Source organism: Calonectris borealis, chromosome 1, assembly GCF_964195595.1.
Source record: "Calonectris borealis chromosome 1, bCalBor7.hap1.2, whole genome shotgun sequence".
NCBI classification, from domain to species: domain Eukaryota; kingdom Metazoa; phylum Chordata; class Aves; order Procellariiformes; family Procellariidae; genus Calonectris; species Calonectris borealis.
In genome coordinates this window covers 209732770-209756210 of record NC_134312.1, presented here as the reverse complement: position 1 = coordinate 209756210, position 23441 = coordinate 209732770, and the positions used below count along the sequence as shown (strand labels likewise).

The 23441-nt window shown below is 44.7% G+C and overlaps 1 protein-coding gene across 1 annotated transcript in view; it reads left to right on the top strand.

The window, feature by feature from the left end:
- FAT3 (FAT atypical cadherin 3) overlaps window positions 1-23441 on the top strand; it is a 355517-nt gene that overhangs the window by 114323 nt on the left and 217753 nt on the right. Inside the window, exon 4 of the mRNA XM_075140169.1 lies at window positions 10416-10730. Within this exon, the coding sequence (XP_074996270.1) occupies window positions 10416-10730 (315 nt within the window). The remainder of the gene's footprint in view (window positions 1-10415; window positions 10731-23441) is intronic.

Sequence of the window (23441 nt, the reverse complement as noted above, 5' to 3'; positions counted from 1 at the left end):
CGAGATGAATATGGATATTTCTTTAAATAAGTAGAGGGATGTGATGGACGATACAGAAACCATAATAAAGCCTAGTCAGGTGAAAATGTTGGCACATCTTATTTCATTTAATTCATAAATGCAAGAAGATAGAGAATTTGTTTGACTAAGCCTCTGGTTCAGTGTCTTGATGATATGTTTGGGAAATTGCTCTGAAATGGATGTGTAAGTGACCTTGAAAATGTCGTATTTAAGTGATAGCTCATTTTGATGTGAAGTTGTAAGCCTTTCCCCCCTGCCCCAAATAAAGCAAGCAAAGAAAACCAGCCACATTGAATTTAAGTCATTTGAAGGTAAAGAAGGAAGAATCTCATCTCAAAACTCAAAATATAAGTAACCTGGGAGGTCAAGCACCTAATCTGAGATATGCCTCTATTTCAGAGCCATTAAGATGCTGCTTTACTGGGAAGTCTGCCCTCGTGGCAGCAGTCCCACAGCCTTGGTGTCTGCTTTGGGACACCCGGGGAGCTGCGGTCAGAGCCCTGAGAAAACCCAGTCCCTATGGTGGGTGGCACTGTGTTTGGTATGCAACATTTACCCTTTGAATCACATCATTCATGTATATATGAATATATAGATATATACACACACTCCATATTTGTTGGTATTCATATATATGGATATATTATATATAAATATTCATACATTCATAAATATTAATATATTTGTATATATGAATGTCAACAAATATGTAAACATACGTATATATTTATTCTTATTACTTTGATTTGAGGGGGCACTGGCCAGACCTAAACTTGATTATTGCCTTTAATTAATTGAACTTCCCCTTTACTTGTAGTAAATGAAGTTACGTTTTGCAGCCTGAGGCCAGGGTCCGTGCTCAGGCAGGACACCACCCCCAGCCTGGTGTCACGGTCATGCCCGTGCAAGCCGTGCTGATGGGGCTGTGCCTGATTTTATGACCCCTGCCAGACCTGATCTGCAATTGCACTGTGCATCCAAGTCACACAAGTATCCCTGACTTTGGCTGGGCTGTTGGCTGGCCCAAGACCTCAGAGGTCAGTGGAAGTTTCCATACGTACCTGATCTGGATTTCAGACCAATTGGCCGTGCTTGGTCTAAACCATTGCGTGCTGGTGGTTTCTTCCATGAGCAGGAGCGGTTTACAGCCCCTCTGAAGAGCCAACGCTGTACACACAACAGCAGCGGTGGTCCCTCCTTTGGGAAGAGCCCACACTTGAAATTGCCCCTGAAACACGTGGTGGCATGTCGTGTCCAGTAAGAGTTGTAAACCTGTACATTATCTACCTACTTATCTATTACATGCAGATATATTACATTTTTTAACATATCGAATGTCCTTGTCACGATCCTGGCTGGTTGTGATATTCATGATACTGTGTGTAATAACACGGTAAAAGGTACATTTGCAGGCTAATCCAGTGTCGGTGGAAATAGCATTGCTGAGGATTGGCTTCCTAATTCTCTTTTACTGCTCTGGGAACTCAGACGTAATATACACTGCAGAAACTGCATTTTAAGGTAACAGTAAATTTGTACATTCAAAACATCAGTAAAGAAGAGAAAATTAAAAGTTAAGCCCTAGGCAGGAATGTTACCTGTCTTGCATTGTTTGACAAGCATGGTTTATTATATATGTTTTGTATTTGAACCAAACAAAAGAATATTAGGAAGTTCTAGGTATGTATAGCCTCACAAAGTTAACATTGCTTTTGGACTCGTTCCTGGGCATGATCTAATCTCCATTTAAGTCAATGGGGATATTTCCATTCACTTCAATAGGAGCTGGGTTTGCGTTTTAATATACGTTAAAGCCTACAGAATTTGTGCAATAAAATAAAAATGGGAGGCCACACTTTGCACAATGGGGGGGCTTAAATGAAGGCGCTGAAATAACATTTAATCACCAGAGTAAGGAGCCTGATTTTCAAAGCTGCCGGCGGCGAGCGGTGGGGGGGATGAGCGATAGGTCTCCTTCATGCTCCAGTTGAGTTTGTGGCTGATGTGATACCGCCGTCCGTATTCAGAACTGGCACTGGTGATTCATGGCTCGAGAAGACTTAAAAAAGGGGTGAATATAATATATGGTTTATTCTGATTCCCACTGGCTTCGGTGGCCCCAGTGTGCTGAATCGGTCTGGCATTGGTGCTCAGGTTCATGTCTTCGTTATGCTAAAACTGTTTAATCCTGTGGGTTATATTTACAGTTTACCCTTAATGGAAATAGTGAAATAAATATTTCCTAAAAGAGGTATGCACTCTGCTTTTATACACACAGAGCCATTCTATGTGAAGGACCTAAATAAAAAAATATATGGGTTAGGCGTAATGTTAGCTTTCTTGAAATCATAAATTTTCTTCCTTAATTGGGTGTGAAATTCCTGTCTACAAATCATGCCATTTTGGTTGATTTTACCTTCGTTGGTTTGATGAATAATGGGTTTGCAGTATTTTTAAACTTTTCCTGCCTATGATAGCTCTCTGCTCTTTTGAGAGTGTCCTTCAAAAATCACATCTTTGCTCAATGCAAGGAATCCGGATTAGCTCTGACATTTGTGTTTACACTCACAAATCATTCCGTGACCCCCTGTGCAACGATGGGGGGGAGAGGCAGGATCCAGCCGGAGCTCGGGGGCAGGGGCGCGGGTAGATGGATGTAAAGCCTTCGTCTTGGTGCAGCTGGATGAGGTGTGTAAACTCTTTCTTCCCCCTCCATATTTTAGACCAACAAATTTTGAAAAAAAAAATATCATTATTCAACTGTTTTCTTCTAAAGCTGCATTTATTTATTATTTTTTTCCCAGCAAGGCAATGCAAGCGAGGACCTTTGGCTGACGGCTCGGTGACAAGCAAGGTGTTGTGTTTACTGCCACGAGATGCAGAGTCTTTGATGAGGGTCATGAATAATTAGTAGCATTTTGGAATCGGTGATTTTTTCTTTTCTTCCTTTGAGGGATGAAACAGAGCCCTGAGTACTTCGCTGTCAGTAGGCATTCCCGACTGCCTCATTCCTGTCGTTTTAATTTGGGACAAACCAGCTTCTACTTTGTAGCTGGTTTGCACTGAGCCCCTTTGTTTTGAAGCTGGAGGAGGGAGAGGCAGACTTAGGGCTCTGGAAATGTATTTTTGTAGCACTTTGCATGGCAGAAGCTGACGTGGCCCTTGCACATATTAAGGGTGAGCTTGCAGGTGCCCCGGGGGCTGGAGTCAGAAAGGTGCCTCCATCACCCTTAGTCCTTCAGTCACCTTAAAGATTATATATTTTTATAGCTACTTTAACCACTAAGCCTTGCATTTGCACTAGCGAGGAGCTGGCTTTGGGTGGGAAGGGGCAAGCTGCGCTCTGGCAGCTGGGAACATCTGGGGGCGTGCTGCCGTAGTGTCACCTCCATCCCGCGCTGCAGCTTGTGCTGAGGACAGGTTCTGCCTTTGCTGCCTCCCACTCCTCCTGCCCTCCTCTGTGGCCACTCCTGGGTCAGGCTCTGGGAATAAGTGGGCCGTTCACCTTATCTGGCCTTTTCTAATTTCCCAGTCTGAGATGCAGATTTGTGCAGTTAGCTCGTATTCCTGAAAAGGGATCAGAAGAACAAGCAACATCTTGTCACTGAGGCTCTTCTCAATTGAACAACTGAGCTGATGGTATTAAGCAAGATGTCCCCCTTCAAAACCAATGAAGTATTTTGAAAAAGAGATAATTAAGGGATTTTCTGTAGTACTTCTGTGTGATAGAAGTTTTTGGAAGAGTAGCAGATACTTCCAAGTCAGTCCTCTTTCTGTCTGTGCAGGAATCTCCCCGCATCTTGTTCGTCATTTGCTGAAACTGAGAGTATGACTACTTACACTGGCGACTTTTGTAACACAGGCTACTGAGTCACGCAGCAAAATCACACGCTACATTTATTTTTTGCATCTAGGCTAATAACTTGGGTAGAAGAATCGGTTATATTGTCTTGTCTAGGTACCAAGATGCCAAATGATGGGAGATTCTGGCCCGTCCCTGGCAAGCCGTTGCTTCTGCCAGATATCCTCTGCATTGAGTATTTGCACTCTGCTTTTTCTGCCGTTGACTCCCAGCCATCAGACCTCAATTTGCTTTTCTCAGCTAGGTTAAAGAGCCTCGTTACTCTCCCCTGACTTTTCCTTGCCCAGCTTCTTACGGACCACCAAGTTGTCTTTTAATCTTGCCTTGAAAAAACCTAAACAGAACTGAACTCCTTTCAATGTTTGCGCTATTGAGAGTATTCATGAAGGATGATCTGACTTTTAGGAGGAACATATGTGTGAAGCAGATATCCATGGCGATGGGCACCTATGTAAACACCCGGGCTGACAGCTCCAGTAAACACTGTCTTGCAGAGCTGTGGCAGGTCCATTCATCACGCGACCTATACACAAAGTACTGTCAAATGTGTAAGGTAAACAAACAGGGGGCAAAAAAGAGGCGAAGAAAGAAATAATGCTTTTCTCTAATCCCTTTTTGTTTTAAGAGCCTCTCGGGTTTCTCGTGTCTATAGTAAATACGTAACTTTCAGATAATTTTTGAGTGGACCACCTCATTTGAAGTGGTTTGCTGAAAGATGTGCAGCAAATCAGTGGGAGAGGAAGGAGGGAAATCCAGTTTGCCGATTCTTTGTCCACTTAAATAGCCACTAGCTTCTCACTCCTTTTTTTTTTGCCTTCACCCTTCATAATGCAGTGCCTCAGTGTGTGCCACTTGCAGGAGCCATACAGAAAACATTATCCCATTATTTTCCTAGGGAAAGAGGGAAAACAAGCCTTTAAGAGAAACAAGCACACAACCTTTGCATTGCTGGCACATTGCCGAGCCCAAGGCCTACACTTCATTTACATATAAATGTGCCCAGGATTTTAATCAGAGATTAATGCACTCTCTTGTTATTTTTCACTTACAGTGTTCGTAATGCACGTGGTGCCTGGCGAATCGCATAGGGCCAATGTACTTGGAGGAATGCAGTGGCAAGCATATCGGTGGCACTGCTTTTTGGATTGATGGCTGGCTTTATTTCTGAGGCTGCCCCGGGCCTGAGGAAGTGCTGACTTCAGTTCTTCAGGGATACTGCAAAATCTGGCCAAGGGTGACATAGAGAGCTGGCTTACAGACTGCTTGGTTGGATTTCAGCCGCCTCATGTAGAAATGCCGTAGTGCCGCCATGGCGTAGCATCCCGGTGGACGGGAACATCTGTTTTTTCTGTCTCATTCAGAAACGCGTCTGCAAAATCTTAGAACTTCTTGGGTTTTAATCACTTTGAAATTTTCAGGATCTCTGCTGGTGTTTCTTCTTACTTCTTGATTTATTTAGCTCAGGCGTCATTACCTTGTTCATGTTTCTCTTCTAATTAGCAGACAGCTGGGAAGAGTGCACCACAAAAGCTGTCCAAGAAAAGCCTTAGAGCTGCTCCCAAAGGTCTCTCCTCCCCTCTGCTCTCCTGGACCTGAAAACAAAGTTCTTTCTTTAGTATCTGTTAATATCTTTAAGTTTTGAAGTAAGTGAGGTCTTTTCTGAATTTGTTGTGGTCTTATCCAGGGATATTCTTGGCCTTTCCCATACTTTCACTCAGCTAAAGTGAGTGAGAGCCTACCTATGGACTGCCCTCGGGAGTATTTTGTGGCTCCTGATGCCAACTCTATCAGCCTTTTTGCATTCATGCCGTAGTGATGAAGAAGTAGTGCTGATAATCAAGTGTCATTATTATTCCTCAGAGTTAACACCTCATATGAAGATGAAGTTTGACATCCATCTGGAAGGTGTCACCCATTCCTGTGTGGAGAGACTGGTTAAATGTTCAGGCAGCATGTATATTCTTGTGGGTATTAACTTTAGACCCATATTTGGGTAGACTGCAAGGAGGCACTTTGTGCAGGACATTGAAGAGTGCAGTAGAAGGTGTGGCCGGGGCGATGGCCATGTGGAAAACCTGAAAGCGAACAAAGACCTTCTTCTTATTTATCAAGCTGCTGCGTGGTGGTGACAGGTGAGATGACAAGACATATTGAAGAAAAGGAATTAATTCATATCTGGGACCTTTTAATAAATGAAAAGTGAAAAGAAGAACCAGTGTAGCAGACCCATTGGTAGTTGCTAACACTTGTTCAATGATCCTTTCCTTCTAAAATACGGAAAGGGAAAGTAACTGTTGCCAGGAGTCATAAAATGAAGGAATGACTCAGAAGATAGATTTATCATCAGCTCAGTATTGGTGAAATTCAGCTTCATAAACAGAGGTTAATCTGCTAAAACCTTCTGTGCTCTCACTGGGGGAAAACCCTACTTATTTCAAATTTTTTTTAAAGATCTAAAATAATTCTTCTTGTCTTCTGAATAAATCATAGAGTCATAGAATCATAGAATAGTTGTGTTGGAAGGGACCTTTTTAAAGCTCATCTAGTCCAACCCCCCTGCCATGGGCAGGGCCATCTTCAAGTAGATCAGGTTGCTCAGAGCCCCGTCCAACCTGACCTTGAATGTTTCCAGGGATGGGGCATCTACCACCTCTCTGGGCAACCTGTGCCAGTGTTTCACCACCCTCACTGTAAACAATTTCTTCCTTATAGCTAGACTAAATCTACCCTCTTTTAGTTTAAAACCATTCCCCCTTGTCCTGTCGCAACAGACCCTGCTAAAAAGTCTGTCCCCATCTTTCTTATCAGCCCCCTTTAAGTGCTGAAAAGTCACAATAAGGTCTCCCCGAAGCCTTCTCTTCTCCAGGCTGAACCCCAACTCTCTCAGCCTTTCTTCACAGGAGAGGTGTTCCATCCCCCTGATCATTTTCGTGGCCTCCTCTGGACCCGCTCCAACAGGTCCATGTCTTTCTTGTGCTGAGGGCTCCAGAGCTGGATGCAGTACTGCAGGTGGGGTCTCACCAGAGCAGAGTAGAGGGGCAGAATCACCTCCCTCGACCTGCTGGCCACGCTTCTTTTGATGCAGCCCAGGATACGGTTGGCCTTCTGGGCTGCGAGCGCACATTGCCGGCTCATGTCCAGCTTTTCGTCAACCAGTACCCCCAAATCAACAGCTCTAGGAGCACTAATGTTCATCTTTTTTGCCTCATCCTTGCACACATGGTTTTTATTTTATTTATTTATGTCCACAGGGTGTCATTTATTATGGGCTCTTCTCATCCCTGCGATGTAATTTTTCTTCTCGACTTCTAGGCATTTTCATCACAGTTCACTGTGTATTTCACCCATGTTTCTACAGAAAGTCATTACGTAGCATAGGCTGCTCCCGATAAGAATATTTAGAATACACTCTGCCTTTGTCCTCCAGTGCTGTGTTGCTCACCTTTGTTGGGCGAATAATATATCTGAGCAAGAAGGACATGGATCTGATGTTACTAGAAAAAGACCTAAGCCCGTAAATGGCTGGAATTGGTACTGCTCCTTTCCCCTTCCTCTCTATACGGTAGATCAAATGGTAGGAAAATACTTGTCAGTTCAAACTAGCATTAAAAAACATAATAAAAAAATCCCAAACTTGAAAAAAAAAATTTAGAAAATTTAAAAAAAGATGTGCCCTATCAGACGAGTGCAAGTACATCAGGCATCTCTGTAACTGTGTGGTGGGTTCTGTGCTGCCTCCTGCCTGGAGCGGAGCTGGATGGGGGATGTCAGGAACCACAGCCTGACTCCCTGGGGACAGGCAGCATCCCTTTGCCCGGAGGAAAAGGACCTGGGGGTGCTGGTTGACAGCCGGCTGAACATGAGCCGGCAGTGTGCCCAGGTGGCCAAGAAAGCCAACAGCATCCTGGCCTGTATCAGAAATAGTGTGGCCAGCAGGAGCAGGGAGGTGATCGTGCCCCTGTACTCGGCACTGGTGAGGCCGCACCTCGCATACTGTGTTCAGTTTTGGGCCCCTCACTACAAGAAGGACATGGAGGTGCTGGAGCGTGTCCAGAGGAGGGCAACGAAGCTGGTGAAGGGTCTGGAGCACAAGTCTTCTGAAGAGCGGCTGAGGGAACTGGGGTTGTTTAGCCTGGAGAAGAGGAGGCTGAGGGGAGACCTCATCGTGCTCTACAACTACCTGAAAGGAGGTTGTAGCGAGGTGGGGGTTGGTCTCTTCTGCCAAGGTAACAAGTGATAGGACGAGAGGAAATGGCCTCAAGTTGCGCCAAAGGAGGTTTAGGCTGGACATGAGGAGAAATTTCTTTACTGCAAGAGTGGTCAGGCCTTGGAACAGGCTGCCCAGGGAAGTGGTTGAGTCCCCATCCCTGGAAGTATTTAAAAGACGTGTAGATGAGGTGCTTAGGGACATGGTTTAGTGGCCATGGTGGTGTTGAGTTGATGGTTGGACTGGATGATCTTAGAGGTCTTTTCCAACCTTAATGATTCTATGATTCTATGATTCTATGATCCTTCTCGCTCGGTGGACTTCTCTGTCTTACGCCAGGGGTGGTAGTCCCTTTGGACAGAAGTTACATCATTCGCCTCTTTTGCTACCCCTCATAAAAGCAATTTAGTAAGTTTGCCAGTAAACTTCAGCATAGAATGTGTTCTGCTGTGAAATGTCCGGGGAAGTTTGCACCGGGGCTGTTCATATTGTTAGCATCAGAAGCTCTATCAGGCCATCAAATCCATCCCTTCTGCTGATGTCTCAGGAGCACAGGGCCATCAATTTCATGGCTGCTCTTCAAGAAATGGAATAAACTTACCAGTTAACTTTTAAACCAAAGGTCTTGTCTGAATCCAGTGTCATCAAGGGATTAATTGCTGGTATAATCTAAAAAGCCAGATTTGATGCGTAACTTGTAAGACTGAGGCTGAGGAATAATGCAGATAAATTACATCTGAACTTTACATACCCCATTAAGAAGGATTCCTGGTAGGACTGGGGAGGAGGATCCCTTCTTGGCAGCCCATGCTCTGCAGAGTGGCTGAGCACGGAGACTGCGCCTTCCTTAGCAGTGCCCAAAGTCTGCCCGAAACACCTCTCTGCCTATTCCAGTGTCTTTAAAGCTTTTCTAAGACTTCAGGCTGTCATAGAAACTTTCAGTGCACTCTGATACTTAAAAAACCCAAAAAGCCAAAAAGACAGGCACATCCCTTGTTAGTGCTGATCTTAGAGCACCTCTTTCCTCAATGATTAACTGATAATGCCGTTCCAAGTAGCATCAAGCACATCTGAGACTAAATTCAGGTTTCTTGTGTTCCTGTCTTGCCCTGCAACTTCTCCACCAGTTTCCATCCACTAATGACATGACTTGATGGTCTGCAAACTGTCCTTTTTAGTATTTCTGAAGCTTGAGATCCACTGTATTAATATGTCGTCCAAGATTTAATAATGCTGTGTTAGGAGAGGAAAATGTTCCTGGTATATGTGTCGCAGAAGTGGTGGAAAAGTGCATTTGCTTATTTTGATGCTGCTGTGGTTGTGTGTGTGGTACTGGTGTATTTGGTCCTCTGTGCATTCGTGGTCAGTGCTCAAGTCAGTGAAGCAAAAAAGAGCAGGTCTTATAGTGCTAAGAAGTGTTCCTGGTTTAAGGGCCTTGTATCTGTTTTTACAAAAGTCGTCGTGGTTTTAATGTTCATGTCAGGAGGAGGATGGATTTCTAAATCACTTTAGGCAGAAATGAGGTGGATGGAAGTCCTTCATGGCAGGAACCGTGCGGGCGTGGGGGTGGTACTTGGATGGAGTGGCGGGTGCCGTGCCTCTCTGCGGCTTCGTTATTCACAAACACACTTTTTCTCGTGATTTCTTAGGACCAGGCAGGAAACCAGCCGATGTTTTCTTACACCAATAGGTAAAGTGGCCAAATCCTTCCTTCCTCTGTGATAAAAGAGGATATTCTGATTGTCTAAGAGCTTCTAATATGTGAGCTTTTGATTGCTTGTTATCCAGGATTTTGTCATTGTGCGATGAGTGATCTCATTATTAAATTTACCATTTATTTTCTGAACTTGAACGGATTCATTTTAAACTGCCACCTAGATTTTCTTCTTTAGCAAGGGCACTGGCAGGAGCTTGAAAAGAGAAGCCACTTTCTCTTGTGCAATTCATTGTCAGTGGTGATATCCTTTTCTCCCAAGGTTTATACAAGTTCGCATCACCAGCAGAAGATGATGGTGTTTCTTCTGTTACTCTGCCAGCTGCAGTCCCAGCAAAGAATTGGCTATGACATTAGGACACTTATGAAGAGCAATCTTTTTACCTCCCCCCCTGAATTTCTTGGGACAAAGGATTGAGATGTTGAGCAGGGTTCAGGAAACAATGCCTGAGTTCAAGTTTCTGTTTTCAGTTTATGCACAACTTTATTTTTTCTAAGGGTGGAGCATTTGTTATATACTGAACACATTTCTGTAGTACAGCCGAATCAAAATAGATGTGACACTTCATTGATCCTATTGCTGAGATCCTCTGCTTGCTGTTTTTCTGCAGGAGTTATCTACACAGCAGATATTCTTGACCGGGAGACGACCAAATCCTACTGGTTGACAGTGTACGCGACTGATCATGGTGTCGTCCCACTCTACACTACCATCGAAGTCTACATTGAAGTGGAGGACGTGAATGACAACGCTCCTCTCACCTCTGAACCTATCTATTACCCAGCCGTCATGGAAAACTCCCCGAAGGATGTATCTGTCATTCAGATCCAAGCCCAGGACCCTGACTCCAGCACTAATGAAAAACTGACTTACCGGATTACAAGTGGAAATCCCCAGAACTTCTTTGTAATCAATCCCAAAACAGGTAACAAAATCCTGCTGCCTTAGGGTGGTGGGAAAATGCAATTTAAATATTTATGAGCTTGCTCCCCTTCAGGATCCACTGGCATTGCATTGCTTTCCAAACCTCTGTTTTCTGGTTAGTTATGTGTCTAACCTCTTGTACGTGTCTAAAGCATCCTCTTTTGCATCCGTACACGAGCGCACTGGCGGATGACTTGCTGCAGATGTGCTGCTGCAGCGATCGCTCTTCTGTAGGTCACCAAAAAGCTTTTGGCTGTTGCCTCTTCCCTGTGTCTATAGGGGTGAGACTTTGCTCCACTGAGTCTGCAGAGCAATGCTAGGAAGCAGATTCAAGCTGTTGCAGTTTACAGAGTGGCGTTTCGTCCTTTGTAAGCTGGCGTAGCACCATTGAAGTGAGTGGCACGATGGTTGTCCAGCATATGTAATTAGGCTCCGCATTACAGTAGCTGGATGTAATTCTACAGCTTGTTTTATACAAAAAGACAGTTTAGATGACCTAAAAGTCCCTCTGGCCTTAAAAAAAAAAAAAATCAATGTATTTGCATTGATTTTTAACAGCTGGGGATATAGCCTGGGGGTGCAGTGTTGCAGATATGGTGGTTGTTTTAAGTTGAAGTGCTGTTGTTGGCTGGGGGTGGAGCATTGCACCCATGCAGACCGGCTCTGCACATCTCTGTGCCCTCGGTACCTTTGCTGAACCAGGCGTCCCGGATGCCTGGTTGATGAAGAAATCCCCCCAGGAGACGTAGCTCGAGGTCGTGGGTGCTCTGCTGGGTGCCTACCTGTGCTTGGCTGCGGGTGGTCCTCACTCATCTGGCTGGCGGGGACCCTCCAGCATGGTGTGGAGCTAGAGAGTGGGGGGGTGTCTTTCGCAGCAATAGGCTGATCTTTACCAAAGCAGTTCAGAGGATTCACAAAGCTCTCATGCTAGTTGTAATGCTGCTGGTTTTGTTCTGGGGTTTTGATTTTTTTAAAAAAAAGTTTATCTATATCTGCTGCAAATTTCTAAACAGCTAGAAAACTAGAAGGAATAGACCTGAGAGGGAATATTTTTAATTTGGTGTAGGAAAATGGTGTTCGCTGAACAGGTTTTCAATATTTGGCTGGGCAATCCTATTGCAATGTGTGGCATAAGAAGGGGTCAGGATCTTTTCAGGCATAAGCCCAGGTGAAGAATCATGGAGCATGTATAATCGCTGTGTTCAATCTGCTGAGCCCTAAGGCACATATCTCACTTATTTTTAACACTTGAAATGGCCGAAGATGGCACTCCCATCTGCATCCCCCTCCCCACCCTATAAATCCCATCTGGGCAAAGTAGCAGAGTTAGGACTCCGCAGCGTTTAATGCTTGTGCTTCCCTCCCATCGGCTCCTCCCGCAGAGCAACCTGCTCGGCACAGCTCCGCTTATCCGCACGGCAGCCGGAGTGAGCCCGTTATGAGGACCGGAGCCGGGTGCGCTGCAGCCCCACAGCACCCTAGCCTGTGGGGTGGCTCTTCGTCCCGCTGGAGCAGCGGGCAGGGATACTTTTCCCTAACAAGATCTTCATTCTCACAGTTAACACTGGAGATGGTTCATCTTCATTTTGCAGTGTGGAAATTGCTGTCTGAGAACTTAAGGCTTCAGGATGAGTAACGTTGCTGCTTGAGCAACTCCCGGAGGGCCCCCATTGCATTCGGTGAGCATCCTGGCTGGTGGCTGTGGTTTGTCATGGAGGGGGTAAACCATCCCTTTCTATCCACCTCGGTGCCAAAGGCCGAGCAGTGAGAGCCGGGCAAGGCGGCCTCTTTTAGTTTGTTTTTGCCTTTGAAAATGATGGCGCTGACAGTGTGTGTGCACGGAGTTGCCTTGTCCCAAAAGGGAGGTTTGTCATTTTGAACACAAGAATTTCGTCCTCCCTTGGGAAGTATTGACGTGTGGCGAGCTCTGCCTGTCCGGCCTCGACATCGGGAGGCTTTCTTCCGATGGGATGCTGACATCCAAGGAATAAAAGCGTAATGGATTTTCCTAGAGAGTGCCCCTGGGGGTCTCTGGCCAGGTTCCTTTCAGCCATCTCCCTGCAGTGCACTAGTTTCCCTAAGACAGCGATTTACACTCCGGTTGTTTTATATAGGCGACTTCTGCACACACAGAAGAGGTTCGTCGCTTGTCAGCCCCATATGCTCGCTGAGATTCAGCACAGCAGTAACTCACATAGCGCTTTGCACAGCAGCCCTAAATGTGACAGCGTGCTGTATAATTAAGATGAAAAGGTTTAACGTGAACCCAAATATGTGGCGATTGCCGCGTACGTGGGTTGAGCGAGCATGCTCCTGCCGTCGGGGGAGAGCAGGCGTTTGTGAGAAAGGGGGTCTTCTATTTTCTGTGTCGCTTTGGAAGTTTAAACAGCACCAGCAAACTGACATCTCTCTCCTGTGAGTAATCAGGTGCTGAGAGGCAACACGAAGGCACCATCCTACATTTTTTACATCCTTTCGTGGGAAGCGGCAGAAGTTGGCCTCGACTGGAGACAGGGAGTTGGCTGGAGCTCCTGGAGCACTAAGAAGTTACTCCAACGCCCGACTGATCGGGCTTTGCTAAAGTGCTCAGGGTTAAACCTCTCGCTGGATTTGCTGTCAGAAATGAGTATCCCGTAAGCGCAGATTATTCGGAGGCTCAGGAAGACAGGTGGGAGAGAGGAGTTTGGCTTCCTCCACTGCGAAGAAGCACGGATCATAGTTCACAGATCACTTCCTTAGATTACTGGGCTGTATTGCAGCAAGAAATCTCCCACTACTGCTGGAGAATCAGGCATTACTAGCCTTGGCCTCCTGTGCCCTTTTTCTTACTTTTAGGACTTGGTGCGTTGTACCGACTAAGTTGGGTTTGTTACAAAGTGCAGAGAGTGCACAGGGCACGTCATAGCTTATGGCGTGTGTCTGGTGGGTGGGTGGTGGGTGGGATTTCAGACATTTCTGCCCGGACTGCAGACGACGTGGTTATCTGCAGCGCTGATGGGCACAGCACAGCCTGGGTGAGGTGGGTAATCCCATCTTCTTCTTAGATGGTCCTTGCCGGCACGAAGAGGAATGTCCCGACCGTTGCTGCACCCTGCTCGTGGCATGTCCCTCTCCGCCTTTGCGCAGCCACGTACTCCTGCTCAGTGGTCGCTGGAGCTCAGCGATGACTGTGCCTTCCTCTGGAGCTCGCTTTCAGCCGCTTTGCAGCTCATGCAGGTCATGCAGATTCCTGGAGGCAGGCGTAAAGGCGTACCACTACGTGTCTTGCCATCTGATCAAGGCACCAAGCGGGGACATAGGGAGTCCAGGTTTTGTTCCCAGTTCTGATACAGGATCATAATTGCAGCCAAATCTCACAATCTTAATTGATTATCTGGATGGTGGAAGCAACAATACTCCTTGTATGCTGTGTCTGTAGGTAGAATAAACCTTTTAGTAGACAACCTGTCGCTTCTTACATTTTCATAGACTGGCACAGCTCTGGGTGGCTATTTTAGGTACTGTCGAACTGCAAATACATCGCATACATTGGGATCTGTTTGAAGGCAGTCTTTGGACCTTTCAGGATTATCACCTGCAATTTGCTCTATGGGTTTTGGAGAGAGGAAAATTTGCTCCTGCAGGCGCCAAGAGTTGCTAAAAAGCTGCTGAGAGCAAGACTTTGGCACCGAAGTCACCCTGGGCAGCTCATGCTCTCGCCGGGAGCTGGCTCTGCTGCGGGAGCACGAGTACACGTGGGCAGCAGGGGCTCTCCTCTGCGGGCTTGGGGTTTATATGGGTGCTCCGGGGGAGGAGGACAGGAACATGGGCATCCCTCCTGAGTGCAGCTGGCCGGGTATGGAAAGGTAGCGTGGGCAACCTCCTATGAAGGTCTTTGTTTTCTCACCTTGATTATTTTTTCTAAAATACAGCCAAGCATCAGTTTGCGCCTCGGCCCGCACTTTTATCTCGGGAACTGATATTCATAGGTACAAGCACTAAGTGCATAATGTAGCACATGAGTACGTGTGAAACCGTAAATCATTAACGCTGGAGAACAAGGCAATCTTGTTCTGCAAACTGGTGGAGACCGCTGCCTAAGTTTAGCAGGTCCAAGAGAGCAAATTGGGATTTTTCTTTATAGTGGGCAAGAGGTATTGCAAGGCACAATTTTGTGAGGGGGGGTGGATAACATGTTTTTCAAATAGCTGAAGTGACTATATGGGTTACATGACTGCAGGGAAAGACATCCCCCTATGCATTTGTTTCCCAGCCACGTTGTACACGCAGTGGCGATGGAGGCATTCCTGGTGCTCGGCACCTCCGGCAGCCGCGGGTCAGCCTAAACCCTGGTGTGGCTGCTGGGGGAGCCAGGGATTTCCCTCTTAGCCTGACTTTTGGCTTGGGGAGGGCTCGGGCTTGCTTTGGCAGAGCACAGGGTCACTGGGCTTTGCTCCTTGGTGGATGGTGTGAGATGGGGCCGAGGAGGAGGAGGAGGAGGAAGGCAGAGCTGCTGGCAGAGCAGCTGGGCTGGCCGGCTCCCAACCGAGCCCATGGGAGTGCCACAGCCGCCCCGAGCCGAGTGAGTTATTTTGGGGTGAGAGGCATGTGGAAGAAGGTAAATAAAACAGATGATGGAGTTAGTAAAAAAAAAATGATTGATTAGGGCCGTAAATTGTTATTTTTATTTCATGTATATGGGTGTTAATTTCACAGCACAGCACAGGGGTAATTTACTGCGTTGATTTATTACTTTTCTGTGCTCTGAAGAAAACAATGAATTTTAATTCAAACCATTACATTATTTTGTTTAGTGTTCCACATATATTGGACAAACCCAATAAGCTTCTCTTCAGTCTTATGTAGATTAGTTTAAGAGATATTTTAACCAACATGCCAACAGAGCAAATTTCACTTTCGTGCACATTGATGTTAGTGAATTTACTCTGAAATTATGCTGGTGTGTCTGAAAAATCCAGTTACACCTTGCTTAGTCTCTTGCTGGCACCATTTAAACAGAGGCAGACCCCTGGCACTCCCGAAATAGTATTTGCTGCAGTATTTAAGGCAGGATGCACTACTGGGTTTAGAAATGGTATATGTAGGTCAGTACATCTTTCCAGAGCAGCAATTCTCTGCCTCTGGAATTTGTCTCTGAACTGTCATCTCTGCACCTAGATTTGGAAAGAGACTGGATATTTTCATGCTGAAGTAGTATTAGTATTTATATAAGCTAATATGGGATTAGTGAGTGTCAGAATTTAATTGATACGAATGCTACTCTTCTAAATGGGCTGGGCTTTGCTTTCTTTTGCACTCACTAAACCAGCCAGGATAGGATCCTGCTGGGGCTGGATGCTGTGTTTGCCCTGCCATACTAAAACAGAGCTTCACCCTCCTGCCATACATCCTGATTTTTATGGATGCTTTTGTTTGGTTTGTCCCAAGAAATCCCCCCGCATGTCTTTGCTCTCACAGGCTGAGCCAAATCCAGTGTTCTGCTGCTGCACCGTGTCCTGAAGGTTGCCAGCAGTATAGCTGCTGGCTACCCAGTGCCTCCTCTCTGCCCAGAAATAAAGGTATGCCAGAGAGGAGAGAGAAAGAATAGTGGTTTATATATTCAGGAGAGCACTCTTGGGACTCTGCGATAAATTCTTGCTCTCCAAGGCTCATGTTTGTCATGTGTTTTTTTTTTTCCAGCAGAGGAACACAGACTGTTAAATACTCCAGAATTTTAAAATTCTGATGGGATTTTGCGGTAGATGCCCTCTCAGGGGGACACAGCTTGCTCTGGGAGGCAAACTTCAGTGATCTTAATAATCCAGTTATTAACGTTCCTGCTGTACTGTAGGTGATGCAAAAGGCCATTCAGACAACAAATGGAAGTGGAGGTAACTTAGTCCCTACTACAGCTTTGCACATCTTTCATGTTTAAACCCAAGTTGCATTCGGTGAGGAGAAAGACTAACATACATTGGTTCTGTAAAGCAAGGGGCATTTAAAACCTTCCACCATGTAATAATTAAAGGCAAATGCCAGACCATTTGAAAAGATTAAATAAAATTACTTTTTTATTACATTTCTAAGGGACTTTGGATCAACAGTATCAAGCTAAACTTAGTACTACCTTGGTCCATTTGTCACTCTGTTCTTGTAAGGGACATTTCATGCTACTTTTTTTTTTTTAAATCTTTTCTTCAAGAATGGGCAGCTTTCTGTGTTCATTGACCACCGATTCTCCCAGCTCCCACCCCATTATGGAGGGTCAGCTGCATTATGGGGGGACCTGCCTGACATTGCAGTTGATGCTGTGCATGCTGCTAAACTCTTAATAAACTTCCTCTGAAGTAAGATCTTCGATGTTTTGTAGATGAAGGCCTTTAGCTTTTTTGTTTGTTTGGATTCTGTAGTCTAACCTGCCATCTCCCTCCAGAGTGCATTTTAGGTGCTATAGTGATCAAATTGGGAAATGCGTGTGTTGAATTTTGAGGGTGTTGCGGATCACCTCCCTCCCACTGGAGGCTCCTGCTCCTTCTGAAGGGCACCTGGTGGCATCTCCTGCACGTGCTTTGGCCGTGGAGCCTTGTTTGGCAGCTCTGTGTGCAATGTAAACTGGCTACGCAGATCATGTCATGCTCACTGCCGTTCCTGTAAGTGTCCTTGCAGTTCGACTGACCTGTCCAAGACCATAGAAGACCTTGCAGAGGATGGAACCATTGATTGTAGGTCTCTTCAATCAAAGGTGAACTTGAAGAATTGATCTCCCTTCCTTCTGTGATCTCTACGGCTGTTTGTACAAATGCCGAGTTCACCAACAGTTGCAGAGTCCGGCCCAATATATCCATCACTGATCTATAACTACCCATAACTAAACCAGATTTTTACAATGTAATTCCTTTAGTGCATTAGCTGGCTTCCACTCTCTGTAATTTATGTTGTATCAACACATGCTAAATGATCTAGTCTCTTTTCTTTCACTTCTGAGTATTATTTAAAAGCATGGTTCTTAATGACTTCTTTATAATATGCTCACTGTTAAAAATTGAGCTTCTGAGCTTTTTAAAAGCTTTAATTTCTTTTTGGGGATGGCTCATTCTTTACTAGACACCATATTTCCAGTGGTTTGAAGCTAGCAAATCTAGCATTTTCCAGGGTTAGCAGCTAGCAAATCAAAGGACCGTGGACATTGGAGTTACGTGCTTAATCACAGTGGGACCTAAAAGCCTGCTAGGCACTGTACAGCATGTTAGACAAAGTTCCTGCCTCAGGGAACTTGTCATAATAACAATAATAATAGTAATAATTAAGAAAAAAGAGAAAAAAAGAAACAGGGGAAAGGATGTAAATCACCAAGTCCATCTGCTTGCCAGTGCACGTTTATTCCCCGGAGTAAATGTTCAATTAACTCCTGAGCTGCAGCCCAGCAGTGACATGAACTCTTCTTCTGACTTTGAGTAACCTAACCTCACTGTTTTTCTTTTTTTGTGTAAGTGGAAATATTTTCTTACCTCATGTGATTGTCCTGCAAATTAATTCACAGTAGATAGTTTGCAGATCAAATGCAAGCTGTGGAAATTTTTCAGGCATCTCAGCATTAATAGACATCCACACACAGTCATGTATTCATAGGCATATAAAAAGAAAGAGGAACATAGCTTCTGAAATGGTAGGATGAAGAGGAATATAAAACTTTTTTAGATTAAGTAAGTCTAGTGCCAGACCACTGATTCCATTGAAAATAAGAAAAATTGAGTTCAGCCGGCCCATCTCTTCCCTCCTCCCCGGCAGCGATTCCCTCCTTACTCTGTATGTGTTATCTGTGGAGGGGATAAAGGTGTGAGCTGTGTCACCTTAGTTGAGGCTACAGTAATGCTGCTATTGATAAAATAATATCATCTCTCCTGAACATACCTGATTTCTGCTAGCAGTGGGGTTTGATTCATGAAGCGCTGAATACAGTTGAGATTGCTGGATGTCTCCGGTATCAAGTGCCTCTTTTAAAATGGCACTAGAAGATACGATACTGCTCATAAATGCCATTTCTTTGTAATCAGCAGATTTAAACATGGCTTATAGAAATTTTAACCTTTCTTTAGATCTCCATGATGACCTTTTTAGTCCTCTTTCACAGTAAGAAGATTCAGGAGTATCCCCGTTGCCTTGACTGGACCATTGTGTCCTCACTTATTCAATGCGACATCGGTTTTTAACCTCAACTCCCGGTTTGCTTCAGTAGAGACTTAATCTGAAGGGCAGCAGCGTGGTGAGGGCCAGGGAGTCAGTGTTTGCTGGTGGAGAATGTTACTGCCTGACAACGAAAAAGCTCCCTCTTTTCCTGCCCCAGCACCAATTCTGGAACAACAAGAATTTTGCCACTAATCCCATAAATCTACATTGTCGTACATTACAGCAATCATTTATTATTTTCAAAAACATCAGCAGAGCATATCCTCTGTCCTATTCAAAACTAACTTTGGCTATCAGCTGAGCTGTGAAACTAATTTTTCTACCTTGTCTGTCAGTCCAGTTTCTCTATCATAAATTTCCAGAAGCCATGACTAGTCAGAACTGGTCAAGAAACCATCTACCTTTTCGTAGGCTGTACTGTTCCTTCACTAATTTGTAATTAGGGCTGTTGCATTCACTTCCAGGTAGCCAAATACTCTTGATATAGAATTATTATAAATGACAAAAGCATAATTGATATTACTGGGTGAAACTGTGTACCACAAGTATTGAGTCACAGCCCTGTTCAATGTATGCACAATGCAAATGCTATGGATATTTGTCATATCCTGCCATACATTATTATGATAATAGCAGTGAATGCCCCTGCGTTACAGTAATTGCTTGTGGTCCAAGCCTGAACTCTGGCAGGAGGAATTAGGTTGGTGAGTTAGGGACGCTGAGATGTGGAGCCTGTAAGCGTGGTGTTCGTGCAGGGGTGGGGGTCTCGAGCTGCCAGGGAGGAGAATAAAGCTGTGGTGTTAGCCCGGATGAGGTGAAGGCTTGGGGTGGGGGAATTGTTGGTGTTTTTTTCTTTTTATTTCCTACTGCTTTTTAATCAATCAAGTAACTTGCAGTTAGCGTTTGCTTAACAGTCAGAGGTGCTACACGTGTCTGTGATGTTGGACCCTGCAAATCCCAAGCAGACAATATTGAATCAGCATTTTTCCCTTTTGCTCAGTTGCAATGAATACACTCATAATGTCAACTTAGGCAGGCATTTTTAGTGGCTTGAATGGTGTATCTTCACCTTACTGTGTCAGCACTTTCTAATATCTCTTTATGAACGGGAAGTTAGAGGCAAGGACTGTAGCTACAGTTTACTCTCAGTTAACACCCGACCCTTGGTACAAAGAAAGAAAGATGGGGTTGTTTCCTGTCTGGGAGAATGAGATTGACCTATGCTGCATGTGAATATTGAAAAAAAAATAGCTGGGAAATGGGAATAAGAAGAGAAGGCAACTGGAAAGGCAGGTGTGTTTGCATAAGCCATCATGATGTCAGTAATCACCAGTAATTCTTCTTTGTCTTCCATCACGTCAGCACCTCCTAACCCTCCAAAGCCTCATCTCCTCCCAGTGCAGCTGAACTGGTCTGTTCAAAAATTAAGGTTAACAGCAGATTTGTGTTATTTTTCCTTTTGTTTCTCTGACTCTCTGTCTCCATCAGAGTTACGCTGTTACGACCAAAGATAATTATTTTCTGTGAAATTACTCTTCCCTCTCTTTCCCCCTTCCCTTTATGTTAATGAGAGTGCTTTTCTCTCCCTGAAAAGATTGACACAACTTCTTTGAAGTTAATAGCGCTGTTGCCAGTTCTTGCCAGTTAAGTATGTGACCTTATCTGTATAATTGTACAGATCGCATCGCCATATGTCTAGACACACAGAGCTTAATTTAACAGGAGACGTATATGTATAAAAATAAAGCAGTATCTGGGGGTTAAATATCGGAAGACACCCCTAATCACAGCTTTCATGTTATACAAAACTTTCTGCAGAGCTCTAAGAGCTCTGAAGTTAGATCTTAAAAAACATCTCCCTACAAGGGACCCTGCTCTTCTAATCTTGTTTTTGGACTGATCATTGTGTGGCTTCTGCTGCTTCCTCACCTGTTGTACTTAGATGGTTTCTCTTCCCATGGTAGCTACATCCTTCACACTGTATGGTAAGGTAGAGCAGCACCGTTGTTCCTTTTTTAACAAGCAGGGAACTGAGGCAAAGGGAGCGGCTAACCCATCTTATGCCATTAATAAAATTTAGTCTGAATTTGCCTTCAAAGCCACTAGCCACATGTAATGCAAAGCCTTACTGACACGGATCCAGCCCAGCCTGCCCCACTGAACCTTGAAAGCAAGGCTGAGCTGGCACCAGCGTTCCCTACCATGTGTGCAGAGTTATCTTGGCATGTCAGAGCCTCAGGAGCACCTATTTTCCTATCCTATTTCCTATCCTATTTCCAATTACCCCACCATTTCCCATCCCTGCCTTTCAGCCCTTCCTCGCCTTGCTTTCTCGCTTGCCCAAAGCAAGCCTGGGTTGCCCACAGGCACGGAAGGATTCCAGTTTGCACAGGGGCAAGGAGATGTGGATGGCTCTTGATGAAGCCTCCTGGGCATGTAAGGGCAGAGCTGACTCATGTCTCTTGGGTGGGTGAAACAGGCCCCTTCTCATCAGCCTAATGCAGGCACAGCCCAAAGAGCTTGTCTGATGCTGCCATGAAGCAAGGAGGCAAACTCAGAGCCCTGAAGTGCCAGGCTATCCCCAAATAATCGTACTCTTTCTTTCTCAATGTTACATTTGCTTGTACTTACTGTGCAAGAACATGTTTGCTTGTTGCATCCTGTAAATATGAGTCAATGTCATGATCTGCTGTCACGAACGCGGCCAAGAGGCTCTACTGAAACCTGTCAGGGAAATTCCACGTCAACTACACGTCCTTCGACAAGGGCAGCCTGGTGGGACGGGGCAAGAAGCAGAAGCTCCGCAAGTCCTACCGGGTCAGTGCCGGCTGGCTCCATCCAGCGCTGCTGTGGCCGGGAAGACGGGGATGGAGGGTCCGTGTGTGGGCGATGCCTTCTAAGAGAAATTTCATGTTTTTGTCAGATGAGTTACGTGCAAGGAATCTGTGCTACAGTGATCTATTTGTATGATAATTAGCAAGTAGCTTTTCATGTCTTGAAGGGATTTGGTTTGAAAACCAAGCATTATTTCCTGAACTTTAACTTAACAACAGCGTATGAACAGCAGTGCACATTCACAATTTTTTTAATGTAGCCACAATACCCAAAAGATAAATGTAAGTCTGCTCTGCAAGAGAATATTTTGGTTGTAATTAATTTTGCTTCCATTCACCATATGCTTGTATTTTCTGACCTTCATTTGAATCGCAGACACTATGTAATAAAATGTGCAGTATTAAAAAAAAAATAGTTGCTTAAAGAAGCACAGGTGCTTACGGTACTACAGCTTCAGCTGAATGATATGGTTTGTGCCGCCTGAGAATTTGACCATCTTATCCTTAAGAAGATATTATTATGGAAAGATGCTATCATTGCTCAAAGATGTTCAAGTTATTTTTGTGAACGTGAGAACAAGGTGGGGTTTTTAAATCTCTGAAGAAGCATTATATGCCCATCACTTATACGATTCAGAGAGATCCTTTAGGAGAGGCAACCAGGGATGGAGAATTTTCTCTTTTTCCTTATTATTCTATGTGTTTGAGGCATTTCTTGAGATAGGACCCGGGAACATATTACAAATGACACAAAGAATAATTGTTGCTACATTTAATTTATTGAGTAAGTATGAATTAGATTGATTAAACAGAGAATAAACACACACAAGATTACCCAAAGTAGGTGCAGGGATGGAAAACTGTTAGATGGTATTAACAGCTTAGATATGTGTGATGCTGTAGATATTTTTCAAGTAAGTCTATAATTTCTTAGGGGATTTCTCTCAGGTTTTTTATTTCTTTCATGTAATGCTTAATGTAATCCAAACTGATTAAGGGAATGTTATGTATTAAAGGAGAAAAAATAAAGCAACGACATGACCAAAATCAACACTAGACTAGTCTACTGGGGCAGACTGCAGCTTTGACTCAATAAGATGCACATGACCTGAATTTGTATGTGTGGAAACCCCTCGGCTTGAGTTGGGTTTGTTTGCTGAGGAGAGAGTCCTTCGCTGAGCGATGCACAGCCCGGCGTCAGAGCAGCAAACAGGCAGGATCTGGATATAGTCCTGCCTTGGTCAGCTGGATGGGGGGGCTTCACGCCCTCGCTCAGCTCCAGTCTGCTGGTTCGTCCTCTCCTCCTGCTACCTGGTGTTGAGGAGGGAAGATCTCATGGGCTTTTTATTCATTCAGCCTGAAGGAAGAGGCTTCCTCTCCAGCTCCAGAACTTCTGTTTCTACTTTCTGCTTGGAGCGATTGTGCAGAATAGCTGGGGTTTTACAAACACCCTGCAAGGCACCGGCCTAACCTCTTTACCTGGCTGCTTTGTTAACAGCAGCAATGCAGCACTGAGAACATAATAAAAGATTTAATGGGAAAACAAAAATGCCAGAGCAGGGAAAATTTCTATAGAGAGAGATGTCATTTTTGCCTATAAACAAACATAAGGAAAAGAGATGAAAACATGAAGAAAATAATGTAATTTTGTTGAACTGACTGTATAAAGACAGTTGCATCACACAGAAAATACTCCATGTTCAAGACTGTTT